This window comes from Cladophialophora carrionii (genome assembly GCF_000365165.1).
Source record: "Cladophialophora carrionii CBS 160.54 unplaced genomic scaffold supercont1.3, whole genome shotgun sequence".
NCBI classification, from domain to species: domain Eukaryota; kingdom Fungi; phylum Ascomycota; class Eurotiomycetes; order Chaetothyriales; family Herpotrichiellaceae; genus Cladophialophora; species Cladophialophora carrionii.
Genome location: NW_008481828.1, coordinates 2,938,195 through 2,959,833, shown reverse-complemented (window position 1 = coordinate 2,959,833; position 21,639 = coordinate 2,938,195). Strand labels below are relative to the sequence as shown.

The following is a 21,639-nucleotide window of genomic DNA, read 5'->3' as shown; positions in this document are numbered from 1 at the left end:
GAGGGAAGTTGGATCGGTGCATGCAGTCGTGGACGTTATTCTGAATGCATTTCCGGTAAGCTTTGCGGGTCGAAGTCTCTCGGAACGAGGTGACGGGTCTCGCGTCACCATGGCTCTTTTGAACAATTCAACCTGAGACCACGAAAACAATCCATGTCTCTGTCCAGCGAGATTTCAGAGGCAGCCATTTGAAAATGTCATCAGTCCAAAGTGAGGAGAAGGAGAGAGCAGGAAATGACGATCACGAGGCCAAGCAAAACAGCCTCCTGTCACGTGCGCCCTAGGCGGAGAAGGTCCCCGTCGCAGTTTGTTGCCTGTTTTCGCATTTGGTCCGATTACAATCAAGTCACGACCGTTCACACATGGTTTCCTCGCATTGCTGACATCAATGGCACTTAATTGTAAGGCAGCTGCTCGTAATGATCATCAGAGTCCACTTCAATGATCTTCACCGTTACGCCCTTATCAAGTCGTTGCTATACATACAGGCACCACAAAGCAGCTGGTCATCTGGTGGCGAGACTTGATCTTCGAGGGAAACGCCTGCATCCACTTCCGGTGGGTCAGAACTTTGGTGAGGTTCAATCGTGGCTTGTTACTCGTAAAGCATGTATAGTGGTTATTTGCCCACCAGAGGCCCGGGTACTTCGACTGGAGAGTCAGGACCGCGCTCCTGGGAGTGGAAGTGGGCACATTCTCCAAGTCTCTGCAGTCCCGGCACTTTTCGGTACGCTAATGTCAGTGGCTAGATGCAAGCCAGGTGAAAAAGTTCATGCCGGCACCAGACAAATACCATCACCAATCTCTTTGCAGTACTAGCATGAGTGGGTTCAGACACCTGCAGACGTCTTTCTCTTCGAACTCGATTCAAGTGGGAGAGGAAAAGGAGCAAAAACAATCGACAGCCCGGATTCCCAAGTGGTCACCCACCTTAGTACTGACGGACCGGCATATGGCTTAAGTACGGCTGAGCGAACGGGAAGCCCTGTTTTCCATATCCTATGGTCGATTGCGAGAGAAATTGTGCCTGCGGAACTTATATCGGATGTTTTAACTTCGGCCCCAGCTTCTGCCGGTGCCATGGCGCACTCTACCCCAGAACTCCAAAGGTCCACATTCTTGAGACAAGCGATTTCAGCGTTGTGCGAACCCGGCTGACAAGAACAAGAAGGGATTGGAACCGAAGAGCCCGTGTCAGGGGCCTACAAGGCACCGAGAGTGGTCGGAAGAAGGAACAGAACCTGCGGCGGTATTTTGGAGAGTATTCCTGCTTGAGCTGATGCAAGGTCTTACACGTCCTCCTGCTACGATGCTCCGCCAGCATTTTGAGCCCGATGGGCACGCTGCAGATGAGTCGCTAAGTCGAAGCTCATTCCTGCATAATCTTTCGGAAGGTAGCGGTGGAACAGTTCCTGCCATCTACCACGCTTCCTGAAGGTCTCTAGTCCGACATCTCGCAACAGCAGATCAGTGTATAGCAGTCCGTCAAAGACCAAGTCCGGACATCTCTCCCCCGCCCCGCCGCCGGCGGGAGGATGTCTGAGTCGACAGTATTCACTCTGCAGTATTGTCCGATATTGGATGTCGTTGACGTCAAACTTCGAACGCTCCAGATGAGGAATCCCGTCCTCGAAGAACGCTGTTAGCCATAGCGCTTGTGCTTGTGCGACCGCGATGGCATTGAGTGCCAAATGTGCGCCAATGAAGGCTATATTTCGCAACTCCAGATATTTCAGGGTTGGCGGCACCATGAAGCGGTACAGGCGGTACGGTGTGGATGTTTTGCTGTCCCTTGTCGAAGTAATGGGGGCCGAGCCCTCGGGCAATGTTTTGACCGGACCTGCTTGCAGTTCTGGGACAGCTCCCGAGATCTCCTCCACTGCGTGTTCCAGGAGGGATGTATCCTCTGAGCCACCTAACCCCGGAATACCCAACTCTGCGGTGATGCTTTCCGGTAAGAACTCGATCGGCGGCGCCACCTTCCACCCCGTACAAGAGACAAATGTGTCGGCAACAAGGACGATGCCGTTCGAGAGAAGCACCTTGTTACCCGACAAGGACGTCACATCGCCGATATGGATGTTGATCTTCCCTTGCTTTACCAATTCGAACCAATTTGTCTCGTAGTTGTGTACTCCCAGGGAGTTACCCATCCAGAACATTGAGCTCCAAGGTTTCAGCTTCGCCAACTCAGGGTGCGTGGAATAGCCGTTTGCTGAGAGCACGGGAATGGCGAGCATCTTCCAAAACCACTTCACGACTTGCCGGCCAAGCCATGTTCGGTGCAGCACTCTTCGAGCCCAACCGAAGCCACCGCTATTCTCACTCCAGATGCAAGGGTCAAACATTGTGAAGAACCTTGTCGTCGCCATCTTCTGCAAGGAGAGTCCAAAAGGGAGCTTGACCGGCCACACCCAAGAGGGGCCCCCACCGCCTGGCCGAATGACCATACTAACATGTGCTCCCGCCATTGCTGCGGTGTAGCAAGTGTCCCATGCGGATTTATTAGCTCCGACCACGACGACCTCCTTTGACTGTCGGATATCATCTGCCCGGTCTTTCAGCTGGCGCGAATGGAGGAGGTTACCAGTGAAGCTCTCCCTGCCCTTATAGTCAGGTAGATGCGGCTCGGAGGTCAATCCGGTGGCGACAACGAGCCTTCTTGCGAGCAAAGTCGATATCTGACGACTCCCAACGCCAATTGTGCACACTCGAAGCAACCAATCTCCACCTTCTTGCATCTCAGCCGACTCAACCTTCGTCCGCAGCCTTATTCGCGACGTGAGGTCAAACTCTTTGGCAAATCTACACAAGTACTCATGCACAACGGCGCCAGGGATATGTTGCCCAGCCTGGACAGCGAAATGTTCCGGCGTCATGGGGAAGTCGCCGAATTCATACGAGCCGATGATATTGTTGGTCTTGAGACCAGGGTATAGGCGTTCCGCTGCCCAGGTTCCGCCGATGGATTGCGCAGCATCGACGACGAGCATGGTATGATCGGGACAAACTTCGTGGTACGTCTTAGCCATGGCAAGGCCATGCCAACCTGTGAGCGCATTAGATGGTCCCGGAACCAGACCTCGTGGTTTGATCCTTCCCTTCTTCTCCATTTTGCGTTGTCACACAAGGGTCCACTTACCTGCTCCTACGATGACCAGGTCAAAGCTTTCCATGATGATGACAACAGTGGGCGTGAGCAGATGAAGCTTATCAGAGTATCCGGATCAAAGACGCAGCGATGGATGGTCTTTGCATCTCCTGCTTTCACAATTCGCAAACAATCGGCGAAGTAGCTCTGCGTCCAAGGCGTTCGAATCTACCCTTTGGCACTTTCAGTAAGGGTATAAGTGAGACAACTTATATAACCAGATGAAGTGGTCGAGGTCTGCTCCTCGTCCAACATATGCTGCGTGGCGTTCAACCCAGCATTAACGATTGAGTAACACGATCAGCTTGAACAACCGCTTCGTGCGTAAGTGCTGCTGAATCCTGACTTATTGACCCCGACGCCGTGCCACGCCCTGCAAATGATGGCTTCAAGATGGCACAGACGGGGTCTTGCACAGTGCGAGCGGGCACCACGCCGGCCTTGTCAAAACCCAGCTCCAGTATTGACTATTCTTCAATAGGCCTCACTACTCTCCACACTCCGCATTTCCAGTCGGAATACGGAGTACAGCGTATGTAAGCAGGCATGACTACCTATCGGTCGGCAGAGCGATTCGGCTTTTTCCCTGATCGACGGCACATGCGGGAATGTCCTACCGAAGACTATTTCGACCCCGAGCACCTCGTCGTCTGACTAGACCATGATTCGCTTATGTTGGGTGCAGTACGAACAGATAATGGTTACATACTGACATCGCGCGCCACCGACAGAGGTCATGTACGACGCCAGAAGTGATTTGCAATCGGCACGTCTGAAGGCGTCCTAACAAGACCAGCCAAGGCAAAGACACAGCTGGGGGACTGACGTGGCCTGTGCACGAGTCTGAACGATAAAAGGAGGCGAAGACAGCAGACCGATCCGAGCTTATTTGAAGAGAAAGACGCGTGCCCTCTACACCTGCTGAGTGCCGATATCAAAATCTTGCTCCATCCCACCTCCTTTCAATCCATCTTGTCATTCCAGACCATCGACCGGAAGGGGGGTAGAGCCGTCGGGCAGTTCAGAGTATCATCACATCTTACATCAACCCATCCCATCACGTCCTGTCCATCATTTCGGATTCCACGAACGTCGAATCTTCAGCTCCAAGCCCGGAACCATGGCCGACGCCCCAGTCCTCGACCTGGAGAAATACCCAAACGCACGGGCCTTCGTGGCAAAGTGTCACGAATTCTTCAAAGAGGTCAAGAACTTGTGAGTGATTACCTCGTAGAATCGCCCTTTCCCGCCTCTGCAGATATCGGCGCCCCTCCGACGATGAAGTCTTCTTTTTCCCTTTCATCATCCTTTGCTCAACCACGAACTGACAAACCCGAACAGAACGCCCGGCCACGAACTCGAAGCCCGCCTCAACGCCACCCACGGCCCCGGCACGCCCTACTACGACGCCTTCCGCTCGTTTATCCTCGCCGGGCTGAAAGAAGGCTGGGTCGCGCAGACTGAACTCGACGGCCCACGGTACCGACGCGGTCGCATCGCGGCCCCGACGCCCGAGAGCAACTTCATCTCCATCACTACCGTGTACATGTCGTCCGAGGGTGAGGGCGACGACGCGTCCGCCATCGCCACCGCCGGGGACGAAGAATACCGCGGCCAGTACCACGCCCATCCGTACGGCGAGATCAACTGCGTGATATTGCTCGACGAGAACAGCAAGGCCCAGTTGAAGGGCATGCAGGGGTGGCAGGGCGCCGGGTGGACGAGCCCGGGCCCTGGGACTCACCATTATCCCGAGGTTCGGAATGGGGAGCTCGTGGCCTTGTTCTTCCTCCCGGCTGGGCGGATCAGTTACGAGGCCACTCCGGGCATGGCGCAGCCGGCGTCGTTGTGATGTTAAAGTATAAGTAGGTGATTGTCGCTTAGGGGGGGAAAGATGCAACTTGGACGTGAGATGTGAGTGTTGTTAAACAGGCTGCGTGCGGACAGACGGATTCGTAGACAGACAGACAGAGAAGCAGGTGCGGTGGGAGTTCATGGCATCATTCTATTGTATATATTGTATACTGTGTAGAATGTGTGTGCCCCGTGATGGAAGCTCAACTGACCCTACGGTATCAATCAGCACTAGCGGCCTAATAGTGGTCTAGGCGAAGCAGAAGCAGAAGCAGCAGCAGCACATCCCCAGAATGAAAAGAGCCTCGAGAAAGCAAGCATCCTGCAGTCAAATCACAAAATATATTAAGTCAAGCCTGCCGGGAAAGATCGGCGTGAAAGACTACCTCGGACGACAGTGACGGGATCAGCTTCCTTCCATGCCTTGCCTTACCCTGCCGGTCGCAGATCAGATGGAAGGAGATTTCTCGGATTTCCGAAAGCCGACAATGCCCGAATGTTGGAATGGAAAACGAACGAGTACACCAACACCATCCTTGCCAAAACATGACACGCTTTGTTTATCAACCACCAAATGATTGTCGCTAGCTCAGCCAGAAGCCCCAGCACGCTTCAATTCCCCTTGCAATGAATGACACATTGGACCCCCTTGGCCAGCTGCCTGGCTCCAGATCGATAACCCCTAACAGCCACGTCGCGGTCGTAGTCTAGAAGAACGTTTCTGGTCCAGCTGGCCTGGAGCTCCCACCGATGACACTTCCACACTCTGGGTAATCACCAAACCGATGAGTTGCTGCTGTACTGAAGGATGACGTCGGGGGTCAGGTAATCAGTCTCAGCGAGAGCATCTCTGGGGTGCTGGCGGTACGAGCCGACGCCAGGGGGAAGTGAACGCTTCCTATAGCTCTGCGGGCCGCCATTACCGGCGGTGAACTCGGAACTGGCGCTTGCGCGGGATATTCCGGCGGCGAGGACGCCAGCTCGGACAGCAGGCGCATTGGAGAAACCAGGACGGCTGGAGTACAGATTGCAGGTGTTGGAACCGTACCACTCGAACAATCGGCAACCCCCTCCGTAGTTGGCCGCGGCGTTCAGGATCTCGCACAGACGAGCGCAGTCGTCAGCAGTGGTGATGACACCCCCGAAGCCATAGGTCGTGGCGGCAGTAGACGTGACCACTTGAGAGCCAGCAATGCCGCTCGTGTAATACGAGTAGCCCGCGCAGGTGATCAGGAACACGTCGTTGCGGGATCCACCCTGGATGAAGGGGCCGCCAGTACCGGTAGCGCCTCTGCCATAGACGCCGACAAAGGTCCTGTCGTAATAGTTGGCGTTCGGCCCTCCGCAAAGGTTGAGGTCGTAACCCGGCGCCAGGAGGTAAGTAGCATCGATGACATTGGGAGAAGTGGAAGTCAGGAGTCTGGCGGTGCGGACGTAGTTACCGACGAAGCTGTTCGGGGTCAACAGACCATTGCTAGACTGTGCGGGGAAAAGCGAGCACTGCGCAAGCGAAGATGCCCAGTAGGCAACCGCGCAGCTTGCACCAGCCTGATTGCAAAGGTCCATGCACGCTTCGAGCGAATTCACGTTGGGGGTGGCGGGCGGCGCAGTGCCTGAAGCCGAGCTCATGAAGCATTCGATCTCGTAGACGGCATTTGGCGCGTTAGACAGAGCCACTTTCTGGTAGTTATACGCCCCCGTTTGGACTGGGAGGGGCTGAACGGTCGGGGAGGTCTGGAAGTTGACCCCTGCGCAGAGCACGCCACTTGACGCTGCAGCAGGTGTTACTTGGGCTACCAGGACTGTTGAGGCCAAGCTCGAGGCGTTCGGACCCGCAGGTGGGCTGTACGAAGCCACAGAGGTCGTGGTCGAGCTGCTGGCTGGTGAAGGGGACAATGTCGTTGTTGTCGAAGATGTGACAGCTGCTGCAGCCGAAGTGGTCATAGTGGTCGTCGCTATTGCTGTAGTAGTGGTCGAGACCGTTGTGGGTGCCACCGTGGTGCTGATCGTCGTTGGAGCAATAGTGGAAGCTGACGTGACAACAGTAGTGGAAGAGGATACTAGAGACGAAGAAGTCAGTAAAGTTGTGCTACTACCCGATTCCGATGATGTGGTAGTAGCAACACTGGTGACTAGGGTGCTAGAAGAAGGAGTAGTGGTATTAATTGGAGAAGTCGTGCTGGATGGGGCAGCGGTGGACGCGGAAGAGATTGTCGAGGTCGTACCGGCACCGGCAACGCTACTAGCTGTAGAAGTTGTTGCACTTGTAGTAACAGCGCTTGTAACTGTCGAGAGCGTCGAGATAGCGGCAGCGGCGCTAGAAGTTGTTTCAACAGTTGAGAGAGTCGAGCTAGTGGTAGCAGCACCCGCAGCGGTGGAGATCGTGGTCGCAGCGCTCGAAGTAGTGGATATCGTGGTAGCAGCACCAGCAGCGGTGGAGATCGTGGACCTGGGAGGAGCAGCATTCGAGCTTGTAGAGGCTGTCGACGCCGTAGAAAGGGTCGAGGCCAGGGGGCTGGTCGTGACGGCAACGCTGGATACCGTGCTGGATGGTGCCTCTGTCGATGTCGTGGTGGCAGACGTGGTAATAATGGTGCTTGACGCTACTGACGTTGCGGCTGTGGTGGAGCTGCCAGGAGCATTTGAACCGGCGGCACTCGAACTGGCGGCCGCTGCCGAGCTTGTCTGGACGGCACTGCTTGCGACTGAGCTGATAGTCGTTGAAGCGGCAGCAGTGGTAGTGACAACACTGCTCGGGCTTGACGTCTGCACGACAGAGCTGGTGATGACGGTGGAGAGGGAGGTGACACCACCGGTCGTAGTCAGGCCTGTCGACGTTGTTGATGTCAGCCCAGCGCCATTCGTCGACACGCCTTGAGACATGGTTGACAGCGAGGAATAAGCAGAAGACATTGCAGAAGTAGATTGAATAACAGATGCTGTCGTCGAACTTCCTGGAATAGACGCGCTAGAGGATACTGTGAGGAGCACTTGTCAGCCGATGTCGCATCTGAAACGAGATTGGAGAGGGCAATGACGAAACTGTCTTTATGAACACGTAGTCTACAACTCGGCCAACAGGCACAAAGAGGATAGCTAAGAAACCTGGAGCATGGGATGAACATACCTGCAGAGGAAGCGTTAGAGCTTGACACGACGGTAGACGTCGGTGATAGAGCTGGTGAGGAGCTCGTAGCTGCGGACGACGCAGCGGACGAGATGGTACTTGGTGGCGCAGTACTCGATGTCGGGTTTGCCGCTGATGATACAGACGGAGCTGTGGTAATGGCCGTGCTAGACAGAGCAACCGTTGTAGAGGCCAAGGCACTGGAAGAACTCGTGCTTGGTAGCGGGAGAGTGGTGCTTGTGCTTCCTGCGATAACAACTGCGCTGGTGGTACTCGAGGACATGGCAGCCGAGCTTGAAGAAGCAAGCGCACTCGTACTTGTCGGTAAAGTTGCAACTGAAGTCGAGGACAGGGTCGGTGGCGGGACATTTGGCGCAGATGATAAAGTGCTGATGCCCGTGGTGGTGGTTGACGAGCCCAAGGCAGATGAAAGGGTAGAAGCAAACACAACAACACTAGAAGTACTGACGGAAACCACAGCGGGAGACGTACCAGAACTTGAAGCAATACTTGGGGTGCTGGACGAGAAAGGCGTGGCGGAGCTTTGGGTAGTGCCTTGATTCGTAGTCGCCATGAGTGTCGTCGTTGGGGAGACCGCAATGGTAGAGCTTGACGCCGCCACGATCGGACTAGTGGAGCTGGATGCCACCGGGCTTGCAATCTGGGAGGTTGCGGCCGCCGTGGTTGAAAGGCCAGCAATGGTAGTTGACGAGCTTCCAGCCACCGTTGCCGAGAACGATGTGAGTGGTACGACCGAGCTGCTGCTTGGGGACGGAGATGTTGTGGTTGCAATGGGGGCAGAAGTGGACGGGGAAGGAGAGGAAGACACTATACCTGCTGAAGTACTTGAGGCGGGGCTGCTCGGAGCTGTGCTTGACGGAGGCAGGGCTGAGGTAGCCGGGTTGGTACTTGGGATGATCACGGGTGTAGTGCTTGATCCACCTGCAGGGACACTGCTACTGCCAGCCGCGCCAGCAGACGAAGCGGTTGAGGTTACAGCGGTAGTGCTAGATTGCGCCGGGACGACAGCAGTCGAACTCGATCGCAGACTGGATGCACTCGAAGAGCTTGACAGCACGGGCACGATTGCGGAAGAACTGGACTGCGCCGGAACCACGGAGGAAGAGCTCGACTGAGCAACAGCTCCCGGTGATGAAGTTGATTGTCCGATGGTAGCGGCCGCCGATGATGACTGGGGTATTGCCGGGCTAGAGGAGCTGGGCGGAACGACAACACTTGAAGAGCTCGAGGAGCTTGCGACTACCGAACCTCCTGTTGCAGAAGCAACCGAAGTCCCTGCGCTTGTGGGAGTAGCCACGACGGGTGGGGTGGTTTGCTCCACGGTACTGGAGACAGGAAGCGCTTCGCTCGAGGAAGGAGACGCTGACGGTGAAGTCTGGTCGGTCGAGGACCCCGGTTCGGGAGTTGTGGTTTGACCAGTACCTCCCGAGTCAGTCGTTGTGGTCACATCAATCGCTGTCGTGGATGACACGTCGCTCGAAGCAGGGGTACTCGAAGGAATGTCCGTAGAGGTAGACGTGTCGACTTCATCCCTCAGCGGTACAGGACAAGCAGTGGCGGCTATGCCTCCCAGGGTGACTATGTAGCAGTCCTCCTTTGGAGGATTGGGAAAGCCCGCGTAAACTTTGGCATCACCGCATTGGTAGAAGGTCGCCGCACCTCGATCGGCAGAGTTCCAATTGAGGATACCATCAACGAAGGACAGCACTGTCGTGACGTTGTTGAAGTCAGGGTCGGGAGTCATCAGAGCTGAGTTGTCGGTGGTGTTGCGGCCAACCACGTCCGTGCCATCGGTCAACTGTCCCCGCTCCAAAAAGTACCTGACCGCAACGTCGCACGCCAGGGCGGCGCCTCCTTCATCCCCTGACAGAACAGCACCCGCTGTTGGGCCTGCGGGAGCTTGCCTCTTCACCTTCGCTCCGAGACCGTTGACGGCAACACCGACGATGATACCGTTCTCTGCCAGCGAAGCAGGAAGATCAGTGATGGTCCCCGATGGAAGTCCCTCTCCAAGTGCCAGTGGAGTTTGAGTAACTCGAACCAAGACTGTGTTGCCGTTCGCGTCTACTGAAGTAGAAGTCAAGACTGGCGCGGGTGCTGGCGTTGTCTCTGGAGGGGGGACGGGAGTGAAAATCGGGGATGAGGTGGAAGATGGCCCCAGAGATATGCTGCTTGAAGGTGGCATAGGGGTCATGGAGACAGATGTTGCAGGAGTCGTCGATGAAGACCCTCCCGTAAGGATAGGACCAACATCCGCACCGCTGGAGGACGCTGCCGTAGTTGAAGGATTGACAACTGTGGTCGTGATGGTGGAAATGATGGTTGTGCTGATATATGTGTTGGTAATGTACGTCGTCGGGGCATTGTTGATCATAACCGTGTTGCCATTGCCCCAGAGGTTCACAATCGAGGAGGCTGACTGAAAGAAGGAACTGTAGTATCCCGGCTGTACAACAACAACACTTGTGACCGAGGGGACGGGACATGGTCCGCTTGGTCCGTATGTGACTGTGGACAGAGCTTGCGCGCTCACCGATGCGATATGCGCAGCGAGATAAGGTAAAAGGAGTGACGATGATGGCCACATGATGGGCCACCCGGTTGCGCTTCTGCTGTATTCTGTGAACAAGACTGGAAACGTGAAGAGAATGAAGTGGAGGACTGCAGAATTCTAAACCAAACGAGTGACTGTCAACCGGCAAAAGTTTAAGAGCAGATTGCAGCGGTGGTTGGTTTTTGAGGACTCACGCCTAGAGGACGCGAGATGATAACAACATCATCAGAATGCTGCATTCCAGTGAGCTACCCGTCGACCATGGCGCACGAGCCGTTCGCGCCGAGTTCAAGCATTCAAGGGGCATCCAAGGGGCATCCAAGGAATGACAGTGCGCACCCGCGACAGCAAAGGAAAGGAAAGATATGCTTCCATTCTTCACCAAGCTTTTGACGCTCCGAGTGATGCAGGGTTCTGGATTGAATCTGGAGGTTTTATACCCATTGCAACCAATTTTCCCAGTCCAGGACGGCTGAGTGCAGGGGTCCTTTTCTTGGCCGGGGGAAGAAGCACATACAAGCACTCTTGACGGGTGTAAATGGAGGGAAGTAAGCAAGACGTGTGAACCCCTGTTGTCAAGCACGAAGATCGGATAATAGACTGAAGAAAGACGCCATCAGGTCAAACAAGGGGCAGATGGATAGCAACGTCTTGCCGAGTCATTCTTGCCTCGATTTCGTCACATCACGGTCAGCGAATTCCGCAGCTCTGCTCTAGCTTTCGTGTCTTGGAGTCCTGTATCGCTTCGGCAGGCATCGAGGAAGATGTTGGTTGATACACAGATACTTTGATACTATCGCGGTGGAGAGGAGTGTCAAGGGCAATGTTTGTGGGTGTCACGTGGGCGCTAGGAAGCTTCCTAAATAAAGTCTGGCGCTAATCGGCCGCCAAGCCAGTCTCCGATGCGACATTGACGTCATTGTTTCTGGTTCCTGGTGATGAGCAAGATCAGCACCGACTTCCCAACACTGGGCGCGTGCTGCAAGATGTTTGAGTTTCCTTGATTTTCCCTCCCCCAGGATTCGGGGATCGTCAAATGCGCCATAGCTCGATGCTCATCCCCTGGCCGTCTCGCAGGTAAGCAGAAGATATGAACTAGCGGTGGCTGTCCTGTTAGCCTTCTGCGCTCGCGGCCTTCCTTTCTCTTGTTTGTTTGATATCGAGTCTGTCATTTGCGACATCACTTGGTAAGGCGGGGAGGTAGCTAAATTGCATGTGAGTGACTATCATGCATCCATTGACACTGTTACTAATGAACTCAGTCTTGATAGGATAGACATCTTTTGCCAATATGATTCTGCGACTCTTGTCCGCCGCTTCGATTCTTCTGCTACGAGCGTCTGCCGTCCCCACGAAAGTCTCCCCTCAGGAGGAGGCATTGATTACACCAGCTCCAACTCGTACGCTTGCGGTCTACGGATCCTATGCAGGAGCACGGCGGGATGTTCTCAGCGATATCACAGCCGGTCTCGACTCATATGTCAACTCGGTGTTTTCTGATTTAGGGAGCGCGATACCTTCTTATGTGTCGAATGGCTTGCTGCCCGGCCTACAGAACCTTCCCACTGGAAGCGATGTGGCCAGCTCGGTGGGTGCCAGCAGCTCGGATCTGGCTGCTTCTCCCACACAGGTATTGAACATCCCAGGATATGGAAACTGGACATCTTCGGGCTGGAACTTGCGTATACATGGGAACGTGTTCAAACAACCCGACATTTCCAACGACACTGTGGACGACCTGGCCAATTTCTTCCTGATCGACACGAGTGTTGCGGATCTTCCACCAGCGCAGCAGGACCAAGCTCGCAACCTGACGCGAGAGATTTACGTCGTGCAGCAAGGGAATCAATCTGTGACAATGGATATAGTGCCTAGTCCTGAATTTGGCTCGAGCGGGCAATCTGGAGGAGGGGGCGGCGTGACTCCAGCGGGTGGAGAGCAGGTCATTACCTTGCCGTATCCAACCACTCCGGAAGGCGACTTTGACGTGTTCGTGCCAGTTGACAACAATTCACTTGCATTAACACCTGGTGCTGGCGAGATACCCCCACAGAGGCTGAATGTGTACGCTCAGGGAACTGACACAGGCAATGCAACCTCATACCTCGTCTCGGACCAGGGCCTGACCATCATCTCTGACATTGACGACATCCTGCGCGTCACCAAAATCTATCAGCCGAAAGAAGGCCTTCTCAACTCCTTCGCCCGACCCTTTACTCCCTGGATGAACATGCCCGACATTTACCGCAACTGGTCCGTCAGCCTCCCAAACATGCACTTCCACTACCTCACCACGACACCTGAACAGATCACCCGTAACTACATGGAATACATCTATGCGAACTACCCCGGCGGCAGCTTCGACACCCGACCCCTCAACTTCAGCGACGTCTCGGCAACGCTTTCCATCCGCAAGTTCCTCCTAGACAAGATCTTCCAGACGTTTCCAAATCGAAAATTCATCCTCGTGGCGGATACGAGTAACTCGGACGTCATGAGCGCTTATCCCGAGTTGGCGACACAATATCCGGGCCAAGTCCAGTGTATATTCCTGCGCAACACTTCGGCCACCGATCCGGGCGACAAGTTTCCATACAATACTGAGGGGTTCAAGAACTTGAATCAGAACAGTTACATGTTCTTCAAGGTGCCGGATGATCTGGCCGGATTGGATATTGTGAACGGCCAGTGCTGGAATACCACTATCCCGCAGAATTTGACATTTGGGTATCAGGGCCTGCCCTTTGGGTTATCAACAGGTGACGGCAATTCCAGTAGCAGTGATAACGCTGCCGGGAGGTTGTTGGGCGGTAGTGGTCTGTTGGAGAGATCCAGCACGCTCGCGATATTTGTTCTGGGATTGGTCGCTTTCAACAGCTTGTGATTTGTTTCGCCGACTCCCTGGCGCGGGTGATGTGCTTCACACACGTCGTCACTGTTGGTGCTGGGGGCGTTCTTCTCCGAAGGAACATATCGTTACGATGGTAAAATCGTCATGCATGTTCATGACGACAACGTTCCCGATACTGAAGGGATAGTTCAGCGTCTCGCTGCTTGAGGCGCCGATGTTCGTTCTGAAGCTTGACGTTGAATGTCTGCTGGTTGCGCGGAAGTCCTCTGGAAGTCCAACGACTCTTGCAGCGCGAGAAATTGATGGAGGAGACGGCTTGGAGCAGAAGCATCCCATGATAGATGGCTTGGGCGAACCTCTATGGGCAGAATGCGATAAAGTGTGTTGATAGAAGTAGCTCTTGTGCGCACCGGACGTGGCTTGAGATGTTGATACGGCGACATGTGTGTACGCAGCTGCTGTCCATGAAGTCTTTGTAAAGTCTCGAATGAGGACCTATGCACGGCAGCTGTCTGTGGGTAAGTTTGGCAGTCAAGAAAAGCATGGCCGAACCAAGCAGATGTAAACCTAAGAGTCAACCATTCCGCAGAATTTGTCCACAACGTGATGAATCCGCGTCACATGAGACAGACGCCGATGAGTAACTCAGAAACCACCTCCTTATACATAGGGAAATATGCCTAATCAAAGCACCTACTGGTATCTCCCAGAGATGGTGTGTCTCCGTATCTCGAATCAAACAACAGCTGGGCCACCTGACCCATGCTACGCCGAAGAAGCTCCTTGGAATAGCCCGTATACTTTCGTTCATTTGAACGATTCGAGGCTTCCTTGGGGTCTTCATGCTCGTCGCCGAGGCGACGTAGTTTGATCTCAGGAGAGGACTCGAAATCGTCCTACTATGTCAGTAGCACAAACTCCTAGGTATCGTCATGATGGTCCCAGGGAGATGACTGAATCTTAGAGCTCATCTCACTCTATGCATACTTGAATTAGCGCCGACTCTGAAGCCGATCTGCATATTCGGAGAGCACCGATTTAATTGCCGTGCGCCGACCGATGTGCTGGACGTCTGTGCTTCACCTGCGGAGGACAGCTATCGACTATATCTCATGCATGCTTTTAGATGCTAAGGATGTGCGTAGGGCGCGTGGAGTGCTATCAAAGCAAGAAGTGAAGTGTCTCGTACGAGGAGGGACAGAACAGGCCATTAAAGCGGCAGCTCCGTCCCTCCAGATGCGGCCATCCACCTCGCCTGCAACTCCACGTGATCTCCAATTGACCTTGACCTGACCTGACCTTGACTTTGACCTCATTTCAAGTTGAAGCTCCTCGACGAACCCACAACGACTCCTTGCGCCCTATCCATACAGGTACACATCGACACCGACACGCTACGCACCTGTGTCTGCGTCTGTGTCTGTGGCTGTACATGTAGACCCGAGGCTTTACGGACACTCACAACCAGGGCGCCCACATCCTCTACCATTTACCCTCACTCCGGCCTCGACAATGCCTCAAGACCTTCCCCCTTCAGGCGGTTATGAAGCCGTACAATACCGCGTACGCTATCCCGCTCCTTCTCCCTCTCCCGGATATTACACCATCGCAGCACTGCACACTGCACACTGCACACTGCACACTGCACACTGCACACTGCACTCGCTAACATCTCCCCCTCCTCTTAGCGCAACATCCCGACCCGCGGCCTCCGGCCGTTATGGTACCTCGTCGGTGTCCTTGGCGTCATGACCTACGGCTGGCGGCAAATCTTCCTGGGACAGCGCGAAAAGACGGAGATGGCGCGCGAGAAGATGTGGGCCCGCATCCACTTGACGCCCCTACTACAAGCAGAGGAGGATAGAGATCAAGTGCGAAGATATTATGCCGATTTGAAGAGAGAAAAGGAATTACTAGGCAGCCAAAGTGGGGCCTATAATAGTGATCGGTATGTTTTCTTCTCCCCTGCATTTCGACCTTCTCCGCGTTGCTGCTGGTTTGTCGGTAGGTGGGCCTTCCGTTTGAAGCTCGAAGCCACGGCGGGTTTGCGAGCAAGAGTACATGCGTCTACTTCGAGACACTAGTAGGCTTTTGGACCGCGCAAGGAAGACCAGGCTGGGAAAGTCACGTCCCAGCCACGGCGAGAGGCGTGGAGGGGCAAGACGGGCAAGGAAGGATGTGCCATGCTGTGTCTTTTCCTCTTCCTCTTCTTCTTCGGGGCTTGTTCCGTCGAAATGACCCCGCTAACCAATGTGCCCTCCAACTAGATTCGTGAGACCGACATACGCGGCGACGCCGGCCAGGACCGTGGAATAGACGTGCGGTGGATTGCAATGCAGAGAAGAGAAATAGCACAGCACAGCACAGCAAATCAGAATACCTCCAAACCTCATTGGGTAGGGCATTATCTCAACCACAACCCGAAGCTCCAATACCTCCCAAATCTTGCGTCACCATGAGATAGTCCGGATATCCGAGCCTTCCAACGGCATTGAGACGAGGATGCCATCGACAGTACTGGGTAACGAAGCTCCTCCTTTCCTTTCGGATCTCACAACCCGACGTGCGTGTGTTTATGTATATAGAGATGGCTCCGAAAGGAAAGGTGACATTACAGTATGTAGAAGAGGCCAAGACGGCTGTCTACCTACCTACCTACCCACCTACCTACCTACTGCACCCATACTGTATGTCTTCCGTCGTGCAGTGCAGAGGATGCATGCATCACAGGCATTCTTCAGCTTCCCCAACACCGACCGTGACCTTTGCATTCAGCATTGACGTTCAGATCCGTTGATGTTCAGTAGCCAGAAAGCATGAGCGATGTGCATACAGACGGACAGACAGATCATGGGCCAATTTCTTGCTGTCTAATTACCGTATCTTTGCCTGAAACCTTGGAACCAGTCCGCGCCCCAGCCCATCGAGCTCGCGCTCGCCCAAGAAGTCTCACCAACTGACTGACTGGGTCTCTGATACCATTTTCTCATCCTCGACATGCTTATGATTGCTGATTCGCCCGTATGCGCGTCGACCGTCGTAAAGCCTGTCTCAAAAAGTCCTGCACTGCCGCTCGCCCGCGCGGTAGTTTTCCTCTGTCGCTTGGACCCTCCTCGCACCAGTGGCAGAGGGGTCCCCAATCTGGCGGTCGCAGGGGGTCGTTGTCTACCATTATCCTCCGTAGTCCCTTGAGGTCGATCACTTGAGATATAAGGTCCACCACCCAGACTTCCACTCTGTGCCAGGCCAGTCTGAGTTGGAAGGTTGGGAGGAGGTTCGACCATTCGGCCACAGCCACGGCCACGGCCACGGCCACGGCCACGCCCATCGCTCTGCACTGGACGTCCTTGTGCATCTCTGTCCGTTGAGCGCGTGGCCCGTGCCCTGTCAATGCGCGGAATATGTGGTTCCAAGGGAACGTCCACAGAGTACCCGATCGTCGGTTCCATGTCGTGCTTGGCAGGGTACTGCGGTGCGTCCTTCACGTAGTCCGCGCATTTCGTGCAATCCTCGAGGACTCGGCTGGTCGACGATTCATGTGGATGGAAGACACGGCACTGGTCGCAGGGCCACCGTTCACGCAGGTCTTCAGCCGCCGATCCACAGCCTCCAGGCCCTGCGATCAGGGGCACAACATTGACACCGAATATGAATGGCCCCCTTTCTCGCGATTTCAGGTCGTGAAACGCCAAACATCCTTTACAGTAGATGATGTGGGGTGAAAGCTCCTCCGCCCTGATGACCGACCATTGTTCCTCCACCTCGCCTTCAGCCTCATGATATCCCGAACATTCAGTGCAGGATGTCCCAAATCCCCAAGTGGGATATCTGATGACACCCGTCAGCCGGTCCAGTCTCTCTCTGTCCACATCCGCCGTCGGCGGCCTCGCAACACGCTTCCTGCGAGGCTCCTAGGTCGCAAACATGTCCGCCACACCTGCGAGATCAGTCTCTGCAGTACCATCCTGACGCCCGTGCCCGTGATCTTCCACGCCCTGCATGCCCAACATTTCCCTCTGCTTGTACTTCTCCAATAGCTTACTCTGCTGCTGTTTCGTGTCGATCTTTCCGAGCTCGCTGACGCGGACGCCCCTTACACCCTCCAGCAGGGTTAATATGATGGCACGCAGTTTCTTGGCGCGGCTACTGCCACCGGCTCCCTCCTTGAGAAGCTGTCCCGCGGCTTTGTCCACTTTGGCCTCTGTCATCCCCGGCAAACTCATGATCACATCGCGTGGAGTGGATGTGAGGGCATGTCGATCATGGGCTGGCGTGCCTTCCGTAGCCGGGACATGGGCGGGAAGGCCGTAGGAGAGCCAGATGGTGGCGATGAGCTGGGCGTAATACTGCTGCTGGTCGGCAAAGTAGCCGTCATGCAGACAAGTAATGGCCGTCTTGAGCATCTCCGTCGAGATGAACTCTCGCACCGCACCCGCTTGGTCGCTGGCGAGAAATTGCTCGGACGCAAAATCGGGGACAAGACGTTGCACAGCCATGAGCATCGTGTAGCTGGATTTCATGTCCTTGAAGGCGATAGCGTGCGTGATGAAGGTGAGGAGCTTGTCGAGGATTTGTACATTGGACAAGAGGAATTCGCGCATTGTCTGCTGGTCGGCTTCCTTCAGGTAACTGCCATTAACAATCGACTTCTTCGTACTCAACTGCTGCTCTCGCTTGGGGTTCAGCCAATGGGCAATCAAATTGACAGCCTTGTAAGTCGTCTGCCTCAATACTGAGTCGTCTCTCATTTCATCTCCAAGGTTCTCGTCATCGTGCTTGGTCTGCTTCAGTTGGCCCATTTTCTCCCATTCCTGGGAGAGTTTGGTGTCCATTTGCCCTAGCAGGGACCATAAGATAGGGGTCAAGAACTGCTCTCGACTCTCCGGGGGACACTCATCGATCATTTTCGGCAACATCTGTATCATCACGGAGAAATGGTGAGGACTGAGTGGCGTGGTCGTGTCGATAGCTGCCTGCGCGATCAGCTCGGGGAGCTGTTGCAGGTTGTAAAAGGCCGGCCCCAGTCTGCCCAGTGTGTGAAGGATGCTGTAACACTGTTCGAGGTTGTTTCGTATCCTTCCTCGCACTGAAGACGCAAATCCTTCCAGTGTAAGTTTTGTGGCTTTTACCTTGTTGTGGAATTCTCCCATCGAGCCGGCTGAGATACCTGACTGCCAATATCTATCTCGCATTACCCTGCGTATGATATTTTCTCCTTCAGGAGGCACGTTTGGCCACGACGACGGATTGTGCAGTTGATGGTTGAAACTCGTTAGGCGGAGGACATATTCCAGCATATTTGGAACCATGGGGGACCACAGGTCGCATACCATCTTGTGCAAGTCAGAACCCTGTTCGAGTCTCTCGGTAGATATGCTGAGCAGTATGCGCGTCTCCCTCAAAGGCAGCCTGGTGTAACCGGACAACATTTCCTGCTGTATCTCTGACCCCCGGCTGTCGTACCGGACTTGACTCCAATCCTCGATCCTGTCCGCTTGTAATGTTGCCAAATAAGGTCCGACCTGGTCGAAAGCCTGAGAGTGAGCGAATGACTCGAGGCTGCCCAAAAGGCCCTGTAGACTTTGGTCCGCCCACGCTGCAGCGAGAGGTTGAACGAACTCTCCCAGCTTAGCTCGACGTCGAGCATCATCAACCGACGTCGCTCGCTGAATGACCGAGAATAGGATGGATTTCAGGTCAATCTGCAGTCTCTCATTGGCACCGATCTGGCTGATTAGGTCGGAGAATTTTGATTGCAGTTGGTCATAGAAGGTAACGAAATAGTCAGCATGCTGAAGCGATAGTCGCCTCAGTTCAGCCGTCGCATAGCTGTGGAGATCGTCGACAGCTTCGGCATAGACGGGGTTTTGTTGTGGCATTGTGATGAATGATGACAGTATGTGCTCGAGGACCCTAAAGGCGAACCCAGTGTCTTTCTGCAGGACTCTGTATGACGCGTCAACCGCAGTTTTGATCAGGCGCTGCCTTATTTGCGGGTCTTTGAAGACTCTCTTTTCCATCGTGCTGAGCATCCAAGCCTTCAGGTTCTCTCGTATTCTTTGTCTCATCTGCTCATGCTCGGACGTGAGACTGTGTCGCTGTTCGTCCTGAAACCTGTCAAACCCCTTGAATGCGGCGTCGACCCAGGAGAGATATGCGTCAGCTTGCAGGATCGCCATTGAAACTCTCTCGTATCTTGCGGCATCGAACTGTTGCTCAGCTGACTCGATCTCGTCCAAGACAGCGTCCACGTGTCCCAAAGTCCCAAATATGGCCGCTTCTGGTCCTGCGAAGGCGATCCATTCTATGGCAGCCGCACACAGTCGGCGGTAGTTCATGTAAAAGCCTTGACGTTCCGGGAAGAGCTCGATCTCTTCATTCACGAAGGTAACCACAGGGTTTTGGACATCCTCGGGAAACTGTTCGTACTGTATGAGTCTCGTGGAGACGACTTGAAGGAGTGGACCCATGCAGCGGACGATGGCAGGGTTAGCTCTCCAAGAGGACACCTCCAGCATTTTCACCCAGGCATGGATCACTGGAATGGAGACTATGAGACTCTCATGCTCCGCAACAGCTGTCAACAATTGGAGGAATGGTGAGAGATCAAAAATGACGGCGGTAGGAGGTGTGTATTGGTACATGTGATCACCGAACAAAGATAGTAGCTCAGAGAGCTTCTTCGAGACCACGTATTTGGGACTCTCTATCTCATCCACCGGCACGACGGACCAGACGTACAGTTTCCCAAGCATAGCGATACTGTCCGGGTGGACTAGAGGGAAGACAAGAGCTTGGACTTCGAGTTCTTCCAGGCGGGCCCTTCCGTACAAAGAGAGCAGGGCATCGAGGGCAGCTATAATGAGGTCTGTATCCGACGAGGTGAGGAAATTGCATGTCGCTTCTAAAGCATTGGACTGTGAGATGGCTGGAGTCATCACCCAGATGAAGCATGACCTCAATGTGGCAAGGGCTTTGAGAACAACCTCTCTAAGCTGGCCATCGTTGTGCAGGTTGCCCACCGACTCATTGATGAGCCTGGTGATCCTTGTAAGCCAGCCTTCGTCTCCAAAACGCAAGTTGTGTGTGATGCCGCCGATCTTAATACCCCCGGAGAAATTGGAACTTGGTGTGAAGATCTCAACCAGCGCCGAGTTCAGATCTCGTCCTCGTAACACGGCAATACTGTCGTCGCGAACGAAAACATCCTCGGACAGGTTCTCGAGGATAGTTAGCACAATGTCCTTGTGAACGAGACCCTGTGACCACAGCTGTGCAAGCTGCTCGTCCAGGTCGAACCAGTCTAGCGCCCAGCTTCGCTTGGCCAGCTCAATCCATAACTCGGCGACCTTGTTGCGGATGAAAGCAAGATGCTCGGCCTTGACAGACCGACCGAGGTCAAGAACGCAGTTGCGGAGTTGGATGGCTTGGTGCTCCGAGAGGTGATGTGTCTCGTGGCGAATGACGTGGCTTAGCAGAGACAAGCCAAAGTGTTGCACCAGAGCGGGCTGGGATTGATCGGTAGAAAGAGAAAAGCCACATTGAAGGGCACTTTCTTTGCTGGTCTTCAGGCGTTCCAGGTAGTCAGAGGCATTCCTCCTGAAGAAATTATCGGATTTAGGGTCGTGGATTGCTTGTAACGCCTCGAGAATGTTAGATCTGTCGAAGGCCGGCTGGTCTGTGCTTTCTGTGGTATCTGTCATCTTCAGTATTCTAGCGCGTGCACGAATCGCTTGCTAAGGAACGTTGGGGAAGACCCGTCGGCGTGGCATGTCGGTCAAGAGTGGGTTAGCCGGCGACTGAGGCGGCACCTCTAGTTAACGGTGCCGGGTCAAAGTAGGGCTTTCGGGTTTCTTCGATGCAGAGAGGGTGAATGAGCGTTTCAATTTGTGGTTAATGAATGACTGCAGCTCGTGATGTTGTAATTCGTTTGTGAATGTGATGGATATTTCGGCGTCAGGATTTGTAACGCCGATAATACCGCCCTCTCCTGCAACGTGCACCGATGGAGAGATGATCTTGAAAATCAGAGTAGTCCCCTTGTCAACCACCATAAGCACGGTCGAAAGTGAAGCATGAGC

General features: G+C 54.4%; 7 protein-coding genes and 1 non-coding gene across 8 annotated transcripts; 3 read left to right on the top strand and 5 right to left on the bottom strand.

Moving 5' to 3' along the window:
- Window positions 1–893: 893 nt before the first annotated feature.
- G647_04479 lies at window positions 894–1,009 on the bottom strand. The gene has a single exon (XR_573442.1). It is a non-coding gene; the product is annotated as a 5S ribosomal RNA (ribosomal RNA).
- A 295-nt stretch (window positions 1,010–1,304) lies between these two features.
- Window positions 1,305–3,176, bottom strand: G647_04478 (uncharacterized protein; the record flags this gene model as incomplete). Its single annotated transcript, XM_008728821.1, has 2 exons — window positions 1,305–3,049; window positions 3,143–3,176. 2 exons carry the CDS (start codon window positions 3,174–3,176, stop codon window positions 1,305–1,307), a joined length of 1,779 nt encoding a protein of 592 aa, XP_008727043.1.
- Window positions 3,177–4,271: 1,095 nt separating this feature from the next.
- G647_04477 (uncharacterized protein) lies at window positions 4,272–5,003 on the top strand (the record flags this gene model as incomplete). Its single annotated transcript, XM_008728820.1, has 2 exons — window positions 4,272–4,366; window positions 4,493–5,003. The coding sequence occupies 2 exons, from the start codon at window positions 4,272–4,274 to the stop codon at window positions 5,001–5,003; spliced, it is 606 nt and encodes a 201-aa protein (XP_008727042.1).
- A 776-nt stretch (window positions 5,004–5,779) lies between these two features.
- On the bottom strand, window positions 5,780–7,888 carry G647_04476 (uncharacterized protein; the record flags this gene model as incomplete). Its single annotated transcript, XM_008728819.1, has 1 exon — window positions 5,780–7,888. One exon carries the CDS (start codon window positions 7,886–7,888, stop codon window positions 5,780–5,782), a length of 2,109 nt encoding a protein of 702 aa, XP_008727041.1.
- Window positions 7,889–8,761: 873 nt separating this feature from the next.
- Window positions 8,762–10,740, bottom strand: G647_04475 (uncharacterized protein; the record flags this gene model as incomplete). The annotated part of the gene is made up of 2 exons (XM_008728818.1): window positions 8,762–9,074; window positions 9,113–10,740. 2 exons carry the CDS (start codon window positions 10,738–10,740, stop codon window positions 8,762–8,764), a joined length of 1,941 nt encoding a protein of 646 aa, XP_008727040.1.
- Window positions 10,741–11,998: 1,258 nt separating this feature from the next.
- Window positions 11,999–13,591, top strand: G647_04474 (uncharacterized protein; the record flags this gene model as incomplete). Its single annotated transcript, XM_008728817.1, has 1 exon — window positions 11,999–13,591. The coding sequence occupies one exon, from the start codon at window positions 11,999–12,001 to the stop codon at window positions 13,589–13,591; it is 1,593 nt and encodes a 530-aa protein (XP_008727039.1).
- A 1,479-nt stretch (window positions 13,592–15,070) lies between these two features.
- Window positions 15,071–15,874, top strand: G647_04473 (uncharacterized protein; the record flags this gene model as incomplete). The annotated part of the gene is made up of 3 exons (XM_008728816.1): window positions 15,071–15,121; window positions 15,247–15,506; window positions 15,826–15,874. The coding sequence occupies 3 exons, from the start codon at window positions 15,071–15,073 to the stop codon at window positions 15,872–15,874; spliced, it is 360 nt and encodes a 119-aa protein (XP_008727038.1).
- A 1,595-nt stretch (window positions 15,875–17,469) lies between these two features.
- On the bottom strand, window positions 17,470–21,261 carry G647_04472 (uncharacterized protein; the record flags this gene model as incomplete). The annotated part of the gene is made up of 1 exon (XM_008728815.1): window positions 17,470–21,261. The coding sequence occupies one exon, from the start codon at window positions 21,259–21,261 to the stop codon at window positions 17,470–17,472; it is 3,792 nt and encodes a 1,263-aa protein (XP_008727037.1).
- Window positions 21,262–21,639: the final 378 nt, after the last annotated feature.